Raw genomic sequence first — 13,064 nt, 5'->3', positions numbered from 1 at the left:
CTCTACCCTCTTTTCTTCTCCCCCTCCTCCTTAATGAGAGGTTAAAGAACATCCCATCAAAGGATGTCTGTGCTTATTCCTGGGGGAGGGTTTGGGCTGTCCTGCGCTGGCCGGTCTGACTGGGGATTCTTGTTCGATTAACCTTTCATAAGGTATATATATACATGGCGCTGCCATGGCCGCCAAAACTGCCTGCTCTGCCCTGGTTCCCTGAACTGTCTGGTCCACCCTGGATGCTTGCACAGCCTGCTCCGCCCTGGACGCCTGCTTGGTCAGTCCCTCCGGCACCTCCATGGTTCTCTGCCGGGACTCCAGATGTGACGGACCCCGCCTGGTCCGTTTATCTAGCTCTGCCCTGGCTCCCTTTTCTGCCTTGTCTCCAGCTCCCCTTCCCCTTCATGGACCTGGCCCCCGAAACCTCCCTCTAATCCCCCTCCATTCCACCTCCCTCCTAGACTGTTTTTTTTTTGTTGAGCGCCTGGAATCCGCTCCTTAGAGGGGGGAGGGGTAATGTCACAGTTACCAGCTGGTGTGCCCAGGTTGACCACCAGAAGGCACTCCTCTGACCTTTGCCACTCCGCCATGACCTTCAGTTCCCATCCTTTTGCCCGGACTCATCACTAATTATTGCATTCCCCTGTGTGTCATTACATTGTTTGTCTCACCCTATTTATTCCATGTTCTCTCTGCCATTTCTTATCAAGGTTTTGTAATTGTCACACGCCATTCCTGAGCACTCTCCCTTGTCTTTTGTTTTTCTGTGCAAGTGTTTTTGACCCTTTGCCTGGCATGACTACGATTCTGGATTTTCCAATAAAGCTGCGCTTGGATCTCACCTAGTCTCAGAGCTGTCCGTGACAACCACCTACCTTTAACAATATACCTACCAAAGAGATTATAAAATGGTTTAGTTCACCCTGTCTAATCGTTCCCTTGAATAGGGAATAGATGTGAATAATCTAAATATACAAACTAAAATATTGGGATTGAATTTTATTAAATCATGATGCAGAATGATGACTCTCCCTGTCAGAATATCAATAGTTGAAAAAGGCCTGTTAAAATAAAATGAGAGTTTAATGGAATCTTAAACATGCATAGTCACAATTAGCTTTCTGCAGATTTCCAATCTACTTGTTTTAACATGAAATACACCAAGACAGAAAAGAAAACTCAACTTCTCAACTGGTCTTTAATTGTGAATTGTACGACTGTCAATACAGAATGTTTAATACAGTTACATTACAACCTCGTTAAGTTCCTTGTTTACATTTGATGTTGTTCATTATGACTTGTTTACATTTGACTACTGTTTAGACTGGCGTTGTACACAAACACCTCACCTGAAAGGGAGAGAAAAAGAGATTAATAAATAACAAAACCCATCTGTAGCAATGTTCAGGGAAGAAGGAGGCGGGAACCGGCGAACATTTAACAAACTTTATTTAAAATAAAATAAACAAACTAAAATACCGCCAGCAGCCCCTCGCGGACGACTGCTGGCTTACTCAAAATAAACATAACAGCCAGCAGCCCCTCGCGGACGACTGCTGGCTAAAATAAAACACAAATACAAAAACCAGAACAACTAAAATCAGGCCTGTTCCTCTCTCGATCATCAACGTCGTCGCTCCCCCCTTTATGCTTCCGCTCCTCCGTGAGAGATGCGAGACCGGTGTGCTATACAGGTGTTGCTCATTAGCAATCGCACCACCGGCCTCGCGCCGTTCTCTCACGTCCCTCGGCCGTCCTGTTCGCCACATACCCCCATCGCCCCTCACAGGCCGGGGGGTACCCACGAGCCTGTGCCTACTCCCCCCCGGCGGCGGCGATCCCTGGGGGGTATGGACCGACAAGCGGAGGGAAACGGAGACGGAAGCATGAGGAGCGACAGATCGAGAGAGGGGAGAGAGGGAAAAAAAAACAAAAAAAAAACATGGTCCGGTTCCCACAACGCGCTGCCATCATGGTCCTCCACCAGCTGGGCGATCTCCTCCGCGGTGCCTGGCGGTGACGCTGGGTAGCCCTCGGTGGATGGCTCGACACTCCTCCGCCGCCCGGTGGACGGCGACGGCTCCTTGGGATCTAGGGCAGACGGCAGGAGTCCCCCGCTCCCTGCTCCTCCCCTTTGCTGGTGGACGGCAGCAGGCTCCGGCCCACGGCGAGCGGCGGCGACTCCCCCGCTCCCTCCCGGACGGCAGCCGCCCCTCCAATTCCCAGGCGGCCGGCAGCGAGCTCGACCGTCCCCCCGGCAACTCACTCCAGCGCACCGCCTCGCGCGTCCATGGCCGCGAGTCCCCCGCTCCCTGCTCCTCCCCTGCCCGGCGGATGGCAGCAGGCTCCAGCCCACGGCGAGCGGCGGCGACTCGCGCACCCGCTCGATTGCACCGCGGATTCCCCACAGCGGCGAGGACTCTCTGACAGCGCGTTCCTCCCTCTTCCCGGGTTTCGGCACCAGTGTAGCAATGTTCAGGGAAGAAGGAGGCGGGAACCGGCGAACATTTAACAAACTTTATTTAAAATAAAATAAACAAACTAAAATACCGCCAGCAGCCCCTCGCGGACGACTGCTGGCTTACTCAAAATAAACATAATGGCCAGCAGCCCCTCGCGGACGACTGCTGGCTAAAATAAAACACAAATACAAAAACCAGAACAACTAAAATCAGGCCTGTTCCTCTCTCGATCATCAACGTCGTCGCTCCCCCCTTTATGCTTCCGCTCCTCCGTGAGAGATGCGAGACCGGTGTGCTATACAGGTGTTGCTCATTAGCAATCGCACCACCGGCCTCGCGCCGTTCTCTCACGTCCCTCGGCCGTCCTGTTCGCCACACCATCCTTGTGTTGTTCAGTTGTTTGAAATAAAAAGATGAACTTACTTAATGTCCTGATTTTCCAGAAGGCACCTGTAAGTGGCGATCTCCTGCTCAAGACGGCTCTTGATGTCCAGCAGTGCAGCATAGTCTCTGCCCTGCTGCTCAATGCCAGAGCGCACCTGACAAAGCTCTGCCTCCAATGTGTTGATATGCTTCTGAAAGCCTGCTAGCATACCGCTGTACCTAGCCTCTGTTTCCAACAGTGAGCACTCCAGTGCTCCTTTCTGTGTGGGTGATGAAAACAGTCAAAAAGACAAATTAATCCAAAACCAGTTATCTTCAATAGAACGAAACAAAGATAGGTTTATCTTTGATAACAGCTAGCTAAAAATTGTACTTAAAGAACAAGGCTGAAAACTTTTGTCATACTTTAGGATTGTAAACAACAGCTACTGCTTCACTGTTCACTTTGCCTTAATTTAGTTTTGGAAGTCATGGATTAACACTCACATGAGAAAATATTATAACGACTCGGTTACTAACGTAACCTCGGTTCCCTGGAGGAGGGAACGAGTATTGCGTAAGTAGCTTACGCTATGGGAAAAACTCCTTTTCTCGAGAATATTGAAGTCTTTATGTAAAACGCATTGCAGCTGCACAGCAGACAGCAATGAGCGAAGGAGCTCGGTCATTGGCTGTGCTGCGGCAACTTGCTCGAACCAATGACGGGGCGACTCTGAATGCGCGACCAATGAGCGCGCCTCGCGCCCGCGCACGTCAGAGCCCGCCAAGATGGGCGTGGCCAAGAGCTATATATTGGGCGCCCCGTCATGAGAGTTCTTTAGGTTAAAACGACTGAAGCGAACTAACCAAGCACAAGCACGGCAGCTTAAGCAATACTCGTTCCCTCCTCTCAGGGAACCGAGGTTACGTTAGTAACTGAGTCGTTCCCTTTCGAGAGGTCTCTCCTATTGCGTAAGTAGCTTACGCTATGGGAACACCATGCAAAACGCCGTGCGTGCTGAACTTCGCCTTATGATAGCCAGAGGCAGGTGCCTGAGCTAAAAAGCAAAGTTATCATCCAACCAGCCGGCAGAGGCGAGCTTTATATGTGGGAAAAAAGTAAAGAGCGGCTAGAAGGCGCTCAGTGTGACACAAGCACATACATAATCTAGATACGAACTCATAGTTCTACTAGCATCAAGCTGATAGTACATTGGAATGCAATGTCGGGACCTGTAGGTTGTAAAACCTGATAAATGTGGAGGGCGAGGCCCAGCCTGCCGCCGCACAAATATCCTCAATCGGTATCCCGCTCGACCACGCCCAGGAAGAAGCCACACTCCTGTTGGAGTGTGCTTTGACTCCCCAGGGGCATTGAAGTCCCTTGGCTTCATAAGCCAGAGCTATAGCCTCAACTATCCAGTGAGAGATTCTCTGCTTTGAAACGGCGGAACCCTTCGTACGGCCGCCAAAGCATACAAACAGTTGTTCTGTCTGTCTGAATAGGGCAGAACGCTCCAAATACACTCTGAGAGCCCTAACGGGGCAGAGTAGGTTAGCGTCGTCTTCGTCTGCTGGAGACGATAGCGCAGTTAGGGAGATAACCTGTGCTCTGAAGGGAGTGGTGAGCACTTTAGAAATTTACCCATGTTTTGGCCTAAGGACGACCCTGCAGTCGTTAGGTCCGAATTCCAAGCAGGCAGCGCTTGCCTAAAGCGCGTGCAGATCGCCCACTCTCTTGACCGAGGCGAGTGCCAGCAAGGGCGCAGTTTTAAGCGAGAGCTGCTTAAGGTGCATGGTTCGGAGTGGTTCGAACGGGGGCCCTTTAAGAGCGTCTAGGACAGTAGCTAGGTCCCAGATCGGCACTGAGGGGGGGCGTGAAGGGTTCATCCTCCTAGCGCCCCTTAGGAAACGAATAATTAGGTCGTTTCTTCCCAATGGACGTTCCATCACAGGGTCGTTTGACGCTGTGATGGCCGCCATATATACTTTGAGCGTGGAGGGGGAGCGGCCCGCCTCCAGAAGCCCTTGTAGAAAAGCGAGTACGTTCGTAATCTCGCATGTTTCAGGGTTCAGGCCCTCGGCGTTACACCGGTCACTGAACACTTTCCATTTCTGGGCATATAAGCGTCTCGTGGAGGACGCCCGCGCCTCAGCGATGGTTTTTAGCGCTCCACTCGTGAGGTTCCTGGGAACCCGTTGAGGGGCCATGCATGAAGGGCCCACAGATCGGGGCGGGGATGAAATATCATCCCGCTGGCCTGACTGAGGAGGTCTGGCCTCAGTGGAATTGGCCGTGGTGCAGATTGCATTTGCATTAATTCTGGAAACCATGTTTGGTTCTTCCAGAGTGGGGCTATCAGGAGACCTGTGTTTTTCTCCTCTCTGACCCGACTGATGACCTGTGGCAGCATCGCGATCGGGGGAAAAGCATATAAGGGGTGGCTCGGCCAGCTCTGGGCGAGCGCGTCCGTGCTTTTCGTGAAGAAAAGAGAGCAGTGTGCATTCTCCTTGGAGGCGAAGAGGTCGACCTCCGCCTCGCCAAAGATTTTCCATAACCACTGAATCGTCAGCGGGTTGAGAGCCCCTTCTCCTGGGAGAATCTTGTCTCTGGATAGCATGTCTGCCCCTTGGTTCAGCGCGCCTGGCACATGCGTTGCTCTCAGCGAGCGCAAGTTGTACTGGGACCATAAGATGAGTCTCCTGGCCATTGAATGCATGGAGCTCGACCTGAGTCCACCCTGGCGATTTATGTATGACACTACCGTCATGTTGTCCGTTCGGACCAGGACGTGTTCGTTTTTTAGATGTGGAAGCAGGGCTCTGAGAGCCAAAGCGACCGCTTTCATCTCCAGACAGTTTATGTGTAGGCGCTTCTCCGGGTTTGACCAAAAGCCGGAGACAGGCCTGCCCTCGTAAAGGGCCCCCCAACCTATTTTGGAGGCATCTGTTGTGATCATCTTTCTCCTTGTGTTCACACCCAGGCTCACGCCTGACTGGTACCAGTCGGCGGCTTTCCAGTGCGTCAGGGCTTTTATACAGCCGTGGTTCGCTCTGATTAAAAGGTGGCCCGAACGCCATGCATGAGCAAGGACGCGGCTCTTGAGCCAGCGTTGGAGAGGACGCATATGCAACAATCCTAGCTGGAGTACGGCCGATGCTGAGGCCATGAGACCCAGCATCCTCTGAAACTGCTTGACGGGGGCGCGCGCGACCGCCCTGAATGATGTTGCAAGGCGCCGGATGGTGAGCACGCGCTCTGATGAGAGACGAGCTGTCATTTGCATCGAGTCTAGAACTATTCCCAGGAAAGAAATCTTCTGGCTGGGAGATAGTATACTTTTTGCAAAATTGATTCTTAGACCCAGGCATTCTAGATGGCTGATAATCCCAGATCTGTGTGTTATTAACTGACTCTCTGATTGTGCTAGGACCAGCCAATTGTCGAGATAATTCAGTATTCGCACTCCCCTTCGTCTCAAGGGGGAAAGTGCTGCATCCATACATTTCGTGAATGTACGGGGAGCCAGGGACAGGCCGAACGGAAGTACTGTGTACTGGTAAGACTGTCCCTCGAAAGCGAATCTCAGAAAAGGCCTGTGATGAGGCGCTATTGGAATGTGAAAGTAAGCATCTTTCAGATCCACTGAGAGAAACCAATCTCCTGGGCGTACTTGCGCGAGGATATGTTTGGTTGTTAACATTCTGAACGAGCGAATCATAAGTGCTTTGTTCAGGTGTCTGAGATCTAGGATGGGGCGGAGACCGCCATCCTTTTTCGGGACGAGAAAATAGCGGCTGTAAAAACCTGCCCCGCTCATAGAGGGGGAAACAGTTTCCACAGCGCCCTTTTCTATTAATTTGCGCACCTCGGTGCGTAGAACATGCGAACACTCCTTTCTCACTTTCGTCTCGACCACAGTCGTAAAACGTGGTGGTCTGCGAGCGAACTGGAGCGAGTATCCGTGTTTTATTATATTCAACACCCATTTCGGCATATCTGGAATGTTTTCCCATGCCGCTGCGTGTACAGATATGGGCTGAATACGGGCTAGGGGCGGGCCGCTGTGACGTAGGGACCCGGCCAGCGAATTGCCTGAGCTCGTAGCTCTCAGAGGCGCGGGCGCGCGCTGAGCAGCTGAGTGAATGGGCGCGTGTGTGATTACAACAGCGCGCGCTATGTCTGTAAGACTCGCAGCCTGAGCTGGGGTTGTGTTTCACACTGTAGGGACAGTGTTTATAAGTGGGGGTGCATAGACAGTGGTAGGCACACGCGTCACTTTTATAATGTTTCCCGCATTTACTGGGGATGAATTCATAACTGTGTGAACAGTGTGTAATGGTGCGTACATGACCGTAGGCACGTGATCTACATTCATGGGGCGTGCAGCCTGAGCTGGGAATGAATTTGACACTGTTTTGACAGTATCTGGGAATGCACACTTTGTGGACATGTGAACCCTTAGTGACACAGGCAGAAAAAGACTCTTTTTGTGTTTTCTGTGTGTCGCCGTAAAAACGGCGTTTGTTTGCAGGTGAGCGAGCTCTGTGACTGGCCCATTGACTGCTGTATAGACATTTCCAGCCGCCTGTACGGGGACTGGGTAATGTTTGAGATTTTGCAGAGAGAGTGGTCCGGCTTTTGCGAGACACGCACTCTCTCTTCTCATTCCTGTGGCTAGGAAGGCTTTCGAGGCTCAGGGTTCAGCATGATCTTGGGCCGAGGACCCCGTCGCTCAGGAGGCGGCTTGCGGTTGTGGGAGCGCGAGCGGCGTCGAGCGTCAGACTGAGGCGCGGGCTGAGAGGCGGTGGGGGCTGCTCTAGCCCGCTGCGGCTGTGGCGGCCTCTGTCTGCTCTGTGCTGAGCTGGAGCGTTTAGGCAGGAAATGGCGCATAGCTTGTGAAGCGTTCTGGGCCTCAGTGAAGCGTTCGGCGAAACCTTTAACTGCCGGTCCAAACAGCCCGCTGGTGGAGATAGGCGCGTCGAGAAACGGGGCCTTATCCGCGTTTTTCATCTCCGTCAGAGTCAGCCACAAATGGCGCTCGAGAACGGTCAAATTAGCCATGGCGCGGCCAATAGACTGGGCGGTGGCCTTCGTGGCTCGCAGGGCTATGTCAGTCGCGCTGCGTAGGTCCTTGAAGGCTTCGGGTTCGGGGCCAGACTCGTCCAGGGAGCGGAGAAGCTTGGCTTGGAACACTTGAAGTACCGCCATTGATTGAAGCGCTGACGCCGCTTGGCCGGCGGAGGCGTAGGCGCGACCAGCGAGAGCCAAAGTAGTGCGGCAGGGCTTCGAGGGGTGGGAAGCCTTGGCTTTCCATCCGGTGGTGGAGGGCGGGCAGAGATGATTGGCCACGGACTCCTCGAGGGGCGGCGTTCCCTCGTAGCCTCTTTCCTTCGCGCCGTCCACAGAGGAGAGCGACGAAGAAAAAGAAGGCTTCAGACGCGCAGAGTGGGGGGCTTTCCATGACTTGGTGAGTTCGTCGTGAACTTCCGGGAAGAAAGGAGAAGGCCTTTGCCGAGTGGCCTGCTGGCGCCCCTGCAGAAACCACTCGTCCAGTCGGCTTCGGGTTGGTTCTTCGGGAGAAGACCAATCGAGCCCGAGGTCCTCCACGCGGACAATCTCTGTATCCATAGAGGATCCCCCACTCGTGTTAGTTAGCGTCGACAGGTTCAGGAAGCCTCTGTGAGCGGCGCTTTTTCTTAACACGCGGCTCAAACAGAGGGGTGTCGGCAATGTGTTCGCTCGCAGTGCGGGGAGACCCAGGTCGTCACATTCCGGGCATCCGCCCTTGGTCCAAGCAGCTTCTGCGTGGTCCTGGCCCAGGCAGCGAGCGCAGATGATGTGACGATCCCCGTCTGGAAGAAGGTCTCTGCACGACGCGCAGGAAGGCATTTGGAACAACGCCTCAGAAAATTTGTTCTTTTACAAATGTCGCGGGGCGAACAGATGTAAATACTTGCGTGTAGCGCGCCGGATGGCTCAGTAGGATGGCGTTCAAAGGCGGCTGAAGATGCCGACGTCCTCGTAGCAATCCCGCTGGTATCCTTTTCCACGGCGGCGAAGGCTTTCAATAATCCGGAGGATCCAGCGAAGAAGGTGTTCATTGAAGGAGATTAAATCTAAAGAACTCTCATGACGGGGCGCCCAATATATAGCTCTTTGCCACGCCCATCTTGGCGGGCTCTGACGCGCGCGGGCGCGAGGCGCGCTCATTGGTCACGCATTCAGAGTCGCCCCGTCATCGGTTCGAGCAAGTTGCCGCAGCACAGCCAATGACCGAGCTCCTTCGCTCATTGCTGTCTGCTGTGCAGCTGCAATGCGTTTTACATAAAGACTTCAATATTCTCGAGAAAAGGAGTTTTTCCCATAGCGTAAGCTACTTACGCAATAGGCGAGACCTCTCGAAAGGGAACTCAACATTTAACATTAGTTACGCCTTCTTCGTGCCTCAGATGATACCCAAACTCTCTTTCTACTGCCTCTCACAATCCATATTTCCTGTGTCTCACCTTGCTGATTTGAGACTGTAGCTCGATCTCCAGGCTCTGCAAAGTACGTCGCAAATCTGAGATCTTCGACCTAGAGGTTTCTAGGCACTTTGAGTTGGTGGCAGCATCTTTACACAGATCTGCCATCTTAAAGAGAGTCACACACACATATTATGTGAGCTATTTAACTCGTGATTCACTGATCTAAATTGTTTCACTGTATTAATACCACTCCAAACTGCAATTTAAAATCAAAGTCTGACACTATGATGGCTAATTAATGTTCATATGTAGAGGAATTAACAAGTCTCACCTTCTCTTTGAACCAGCACTCCTGTTTTCTGCAGTGTTTGTCTATTATGGTCTCATAATGACAACGGATGTCGTCCAAAGCCTTGTTCAGGTCTTGCTGAGGAGCAGCATCCACTTCCACACACACTTTTGTGTTTGTCAGCTGACACAGTAGTGCTGCCACATCCTGCAAGCATATATAGTTCAAGCATTATGGCTTTAAATTGTGAATTTAAGTTATTGCTTCCATCTTCATTTAAAAACACACAAAATTATCATAATGTTTTTCTGCTACAGGGAAACTGCTACAAACCTCCTGGTGACTTTTCTTCAAATATACCAGCTCCTCCTGCAGAGCGCAAGTCTGCATCTCTAAGTCGGCCTTTGCCAGGCATGTCTTATCAAGTATGCAATGCAGGTTATCAATGTCAGCCTCCACACACTGCCGTATCGACGACTCATTCTCATATCTGATTGGTGAAAAGGTCGGAGGGGAATGAAATGATCATGTCTAAAGATGTACGAAAATCTTTATAGCAACACATGTTTAACTATTGTTAAATTTAAAAGATTAGGATGTAAGCTGTTATTTTTCATTGTTTCTTCAATCAGAGCAAAAGTATTGTATCTATTGCTGGAATACATCTGTTCAAATGAACATCTGTATGTATGTAGGTATAATTTGCTTGTATACATTTGTATTTATATATGTGCCATGGTTGTGCTTCACTTTAAAGGACTAATTTTCCATTCTATTCTGTTTTTATTTGTCTTTAAAAAAGGAATATACCTTACTGTTTACTTACGCAAAAAAGGAACACAGATTAGAACTTATCATTCTGTTTTTATTAGCCTTTAGAAAGGTATGAAAAGAACTAGATTTGAAAATGCCTTTAGAGAACTCACTTTATCCTGAAGTCCTCAGCAGCCAATTTAGAGTTGTCGATACGCAGGAGGATTTTGCCGTTGTTGATGGTAGCATCTTTAATCTACAATGAAGAGCATTGAAAAAACTATCAATGTAGCTCATTTATAACTTTGAAACAAACATTATGTATTTGTCTATTTTCTTATCAATACTATTTACATTGTGTTTTTATATGCAGTGATATTTCAGTTCACAGGAATCTGAATCAGGAATCTGTGCCATATTTATTAGAATCTCAGATATCAGACACAAGATTTCCACCCTTAATTGTATCAAAACTTCCATATAGTACCTTTTCCTGAAGGCAATCGATGGTTTTCAAGTAGCAACTGTAGTCTCTCTGGCAGACCGGCCCCTTCTTCTCATAGTACTCGCGGATCTGCCTCTCCAGAGTGGCATTGGCAGCCTCCAGAAAGTGCACCTTATCTAGGTAGGACGCCAGACGGTCATTCAGGTTTTGCATGGTGGTCTTCTCGGTCTTCTGGAGGTAGTCATAATCTCTTCCATAGCACCCTCCAGCCATGATTCTTGCACCAAATCTTTCACCGTGTCCTCCACTGTACAGTTCGCCTTGACATCTGAATGCTCCGTCAATTCTGTATGGTGGACATGGGGAGCAAGTATTCAAACGAAAAGAGCAGGAGGAGATGCGCGTCCTACCTCCAAAACCGCAGCCATAAACACTGTAGGCTTTGGGTGCAACTGTACCACAATGACGGGGAATGGTTATGGACTTGGAACTGGTCTCAGGGCACGGTTTGGGGCAGGTGTCAGAGCAGGTCTCAGAGTAAGTCTTCAGACAGGTCTTGGTGCAGATCTTGGTGCAGATCTTGGGGAAGGTGAACGAGCAGGGCTTGGGGCAGGTGTCAGAGCAGGTCTCAGGGTAAGTCTTCAGACAGGTCTCAGGGAAGGTGAAGGAGGAAGGCTTGGAGCAGATTTCGGAGCTGGTCTCAGTGCAAGCCTTCAGACAAGTCTCAGGGCAGGTCTCGGGGATGGTGAAGGAGCAGGGCTTGGGGCAGATCTCGGAGCTGGTCTCGGGGCTGGTCTTGGGGAAGGTGAAGGAGCAGGGGTTGGTGCAGGTGTCAGAGCAGGTCTCAGGGAAGGTGAAGGAGGAAGGCTTGGAGCAGATTTCGGAGCTGGTCTCAGGGCAAGTCTTCAGACAGGTCTCGGGGATGGTGAAGGAGCCAGACTTGGAGCAGATCACGGAGCTGGTCTCGGGGCAGGTCTTGGGGAAAGTGAAGGAGAAGGGCTTGGGGCAGGTGTCAGAGCAGGTCTCAGGGAAGGTGAAGGAGGAAGGCTTGGAGCAGATCACAGAGCTGGTATCAGGGCAAGTCTTCAGACAGGTCTCGGGGCAGGTCTTGGGGAAGGTGAACGAGCAGGGCTTGGGGCAGGTGTCAGAGCAGGTCTCAGGGTAAGTCTTCAGACATTTCTCAGGGAAGGTGAAGGAGCAAGGCTTGGAGCAGATCTCGGAGCTGGTCTCAGGGCGAGCCATCAGACAGGTCTCGGCGAAGGTGAAGGAGCACGGTTTGGGGCAGGTGTCTGAGCAGGTCTCGGAGCAAGTCTTCAGACAGGTCTCAGGGCAGATCTCGGGGAAGGTGAAGGAGCAGGGCTTGGAGCAGATCTCGGAATAGGTCTCAGGGCAGGTCATCAGACAGGTGTCAGGGCATGTGATGGAGCAGGTTGCAGAGCAGGTCTTCAGAGAAGTCTCGGTGCAGGCTTTCGAGCATGACATGGTGGATCAATGCAGAAATGGGATGAATGCAAAAGGGACACGACACAAAAGTTGTCCTGAAGTATATGGTGCCTTTGAACCAAGCTCTGTCCTGTTTTATAGTTAGAGCTCGAGGGCGGGTTCTACACTCTGTTGATGGGTGTGTGTGTGTGTGTGTGTGTGTTGTGTGTGTGTGTGTGTGTGTGTGTGTGTGTGTGTGTGTGTGTGTGTGTGTGTGTGTGTGTGTGTGTGTGTGTGTGTGTGTGTGTGTGTGTGTGTGTGTGTGTGTGTGTGTGTGTGTGTGTCAGAGCGTGCAGCCAGCACCAGCAGTATTGGTACTCAATGACCAGAGAGTTGAGTTTCCACCATAATGAGGAAACTGCAAAGGAATGTATGTGTGTGTGTTTAAAGATGTGTTTAAAGATGGTGCCCCAGTTGATAAAGCAGACACTTATGAGTAAGTTTAATAATTCATACTCTATGAAGACATAACAAATAGCAGAGAGTCAGTTCGGGTGGAGTTTCATTTATACACATGACTCAAAGGTCACTGAACAGACTAATGCATTCACAACAAAGGCAGTCTTAAGCACAACAAAGCTTAATCTTCATGGTAAGGTCAGAGAGGCCTATTAAAATAATTTGATGATAAAACGAGAGTTAATTTTGAAATTACTGTTATTGTTTTTACAAGTATCACTGGGGTCCCTTGACCTAAAACATAAAATCAGTTTAAAAAAAGTCTCAACAGAAAATAAGGCTTAATTTTGTGATTTCACCAAGGATATTCAAACCTGCTCCATCTTAAAAGTCCTTCAATCTTCTT

General features: G+C 50.6%; 2 protein-coding genes across 2 annotated transcripts in view; both read right to left on the bottom strand.

The window, feature by feature from the left end:
* Nucleotides 1-1,175: 1,175 nt before the first annotated feature.
* krt95 (keratin 95) overlaps nucleotides 1,176-13,064 on the bottom strand; it is a 33,623-nt gene continuing 21,734 nt past the window's right edge. The window contains exon 9 of the mRNA XM_077202944.1: nucleotides 1,176-1,249. The gene's annotated coding sequence lies outside the window, so the exon portion shown is untranslated. The remainder of the gene's footprint in view (nucleotides 1,250-13,064) is intronic.
* Nucleotides 2,876-12,274, bottom strand: LOC143711464 (uncharacterized). The gene is made up of 6 exons (XM_077202942.1): nucleotides 10,820-12,274; nucleotides 10,506-10,588; nucleotides 9,913-10,069; nucleotides 9,622-9,786; nucleotides 9,330-9,455; nucleotides 2,876-3,100 (listed from the first exon to the last, which is right to left on the bottom strand). The coding sequence occupies exons 1-6, from the start codon at nucleotides 12,257-12,259 to the stop codon at nucleotides 2,876-2,878; spliced, it is 2,196 nt and encodes a 731-aa protein (XP_077059057.1). The 5' UTR covers nucleotides 12,260-12,274.

The sequence above is a fragment of the Siphateles boraxobius genome, unplaced genomic scaffold, assembly GCF_051911475.1.
Source record: "Siphateles boraxobius isolate OS27281-9 unplaced genomic scaffold, OSU_SipBor_1 5, whole genome shotgun sequence".
Lineage (NCBI taxonomy): Eukaryota > Metazoa > Chordata > Actinopteri > Cypriniformes > Leuciscidae > Siphateles > Siphateles boraxobius.
The sequence above is the reverse complement of the archived record's forward strand: the minus strand, read 5'-3'. Positions and strand labels throughout refer to the sequence as shown.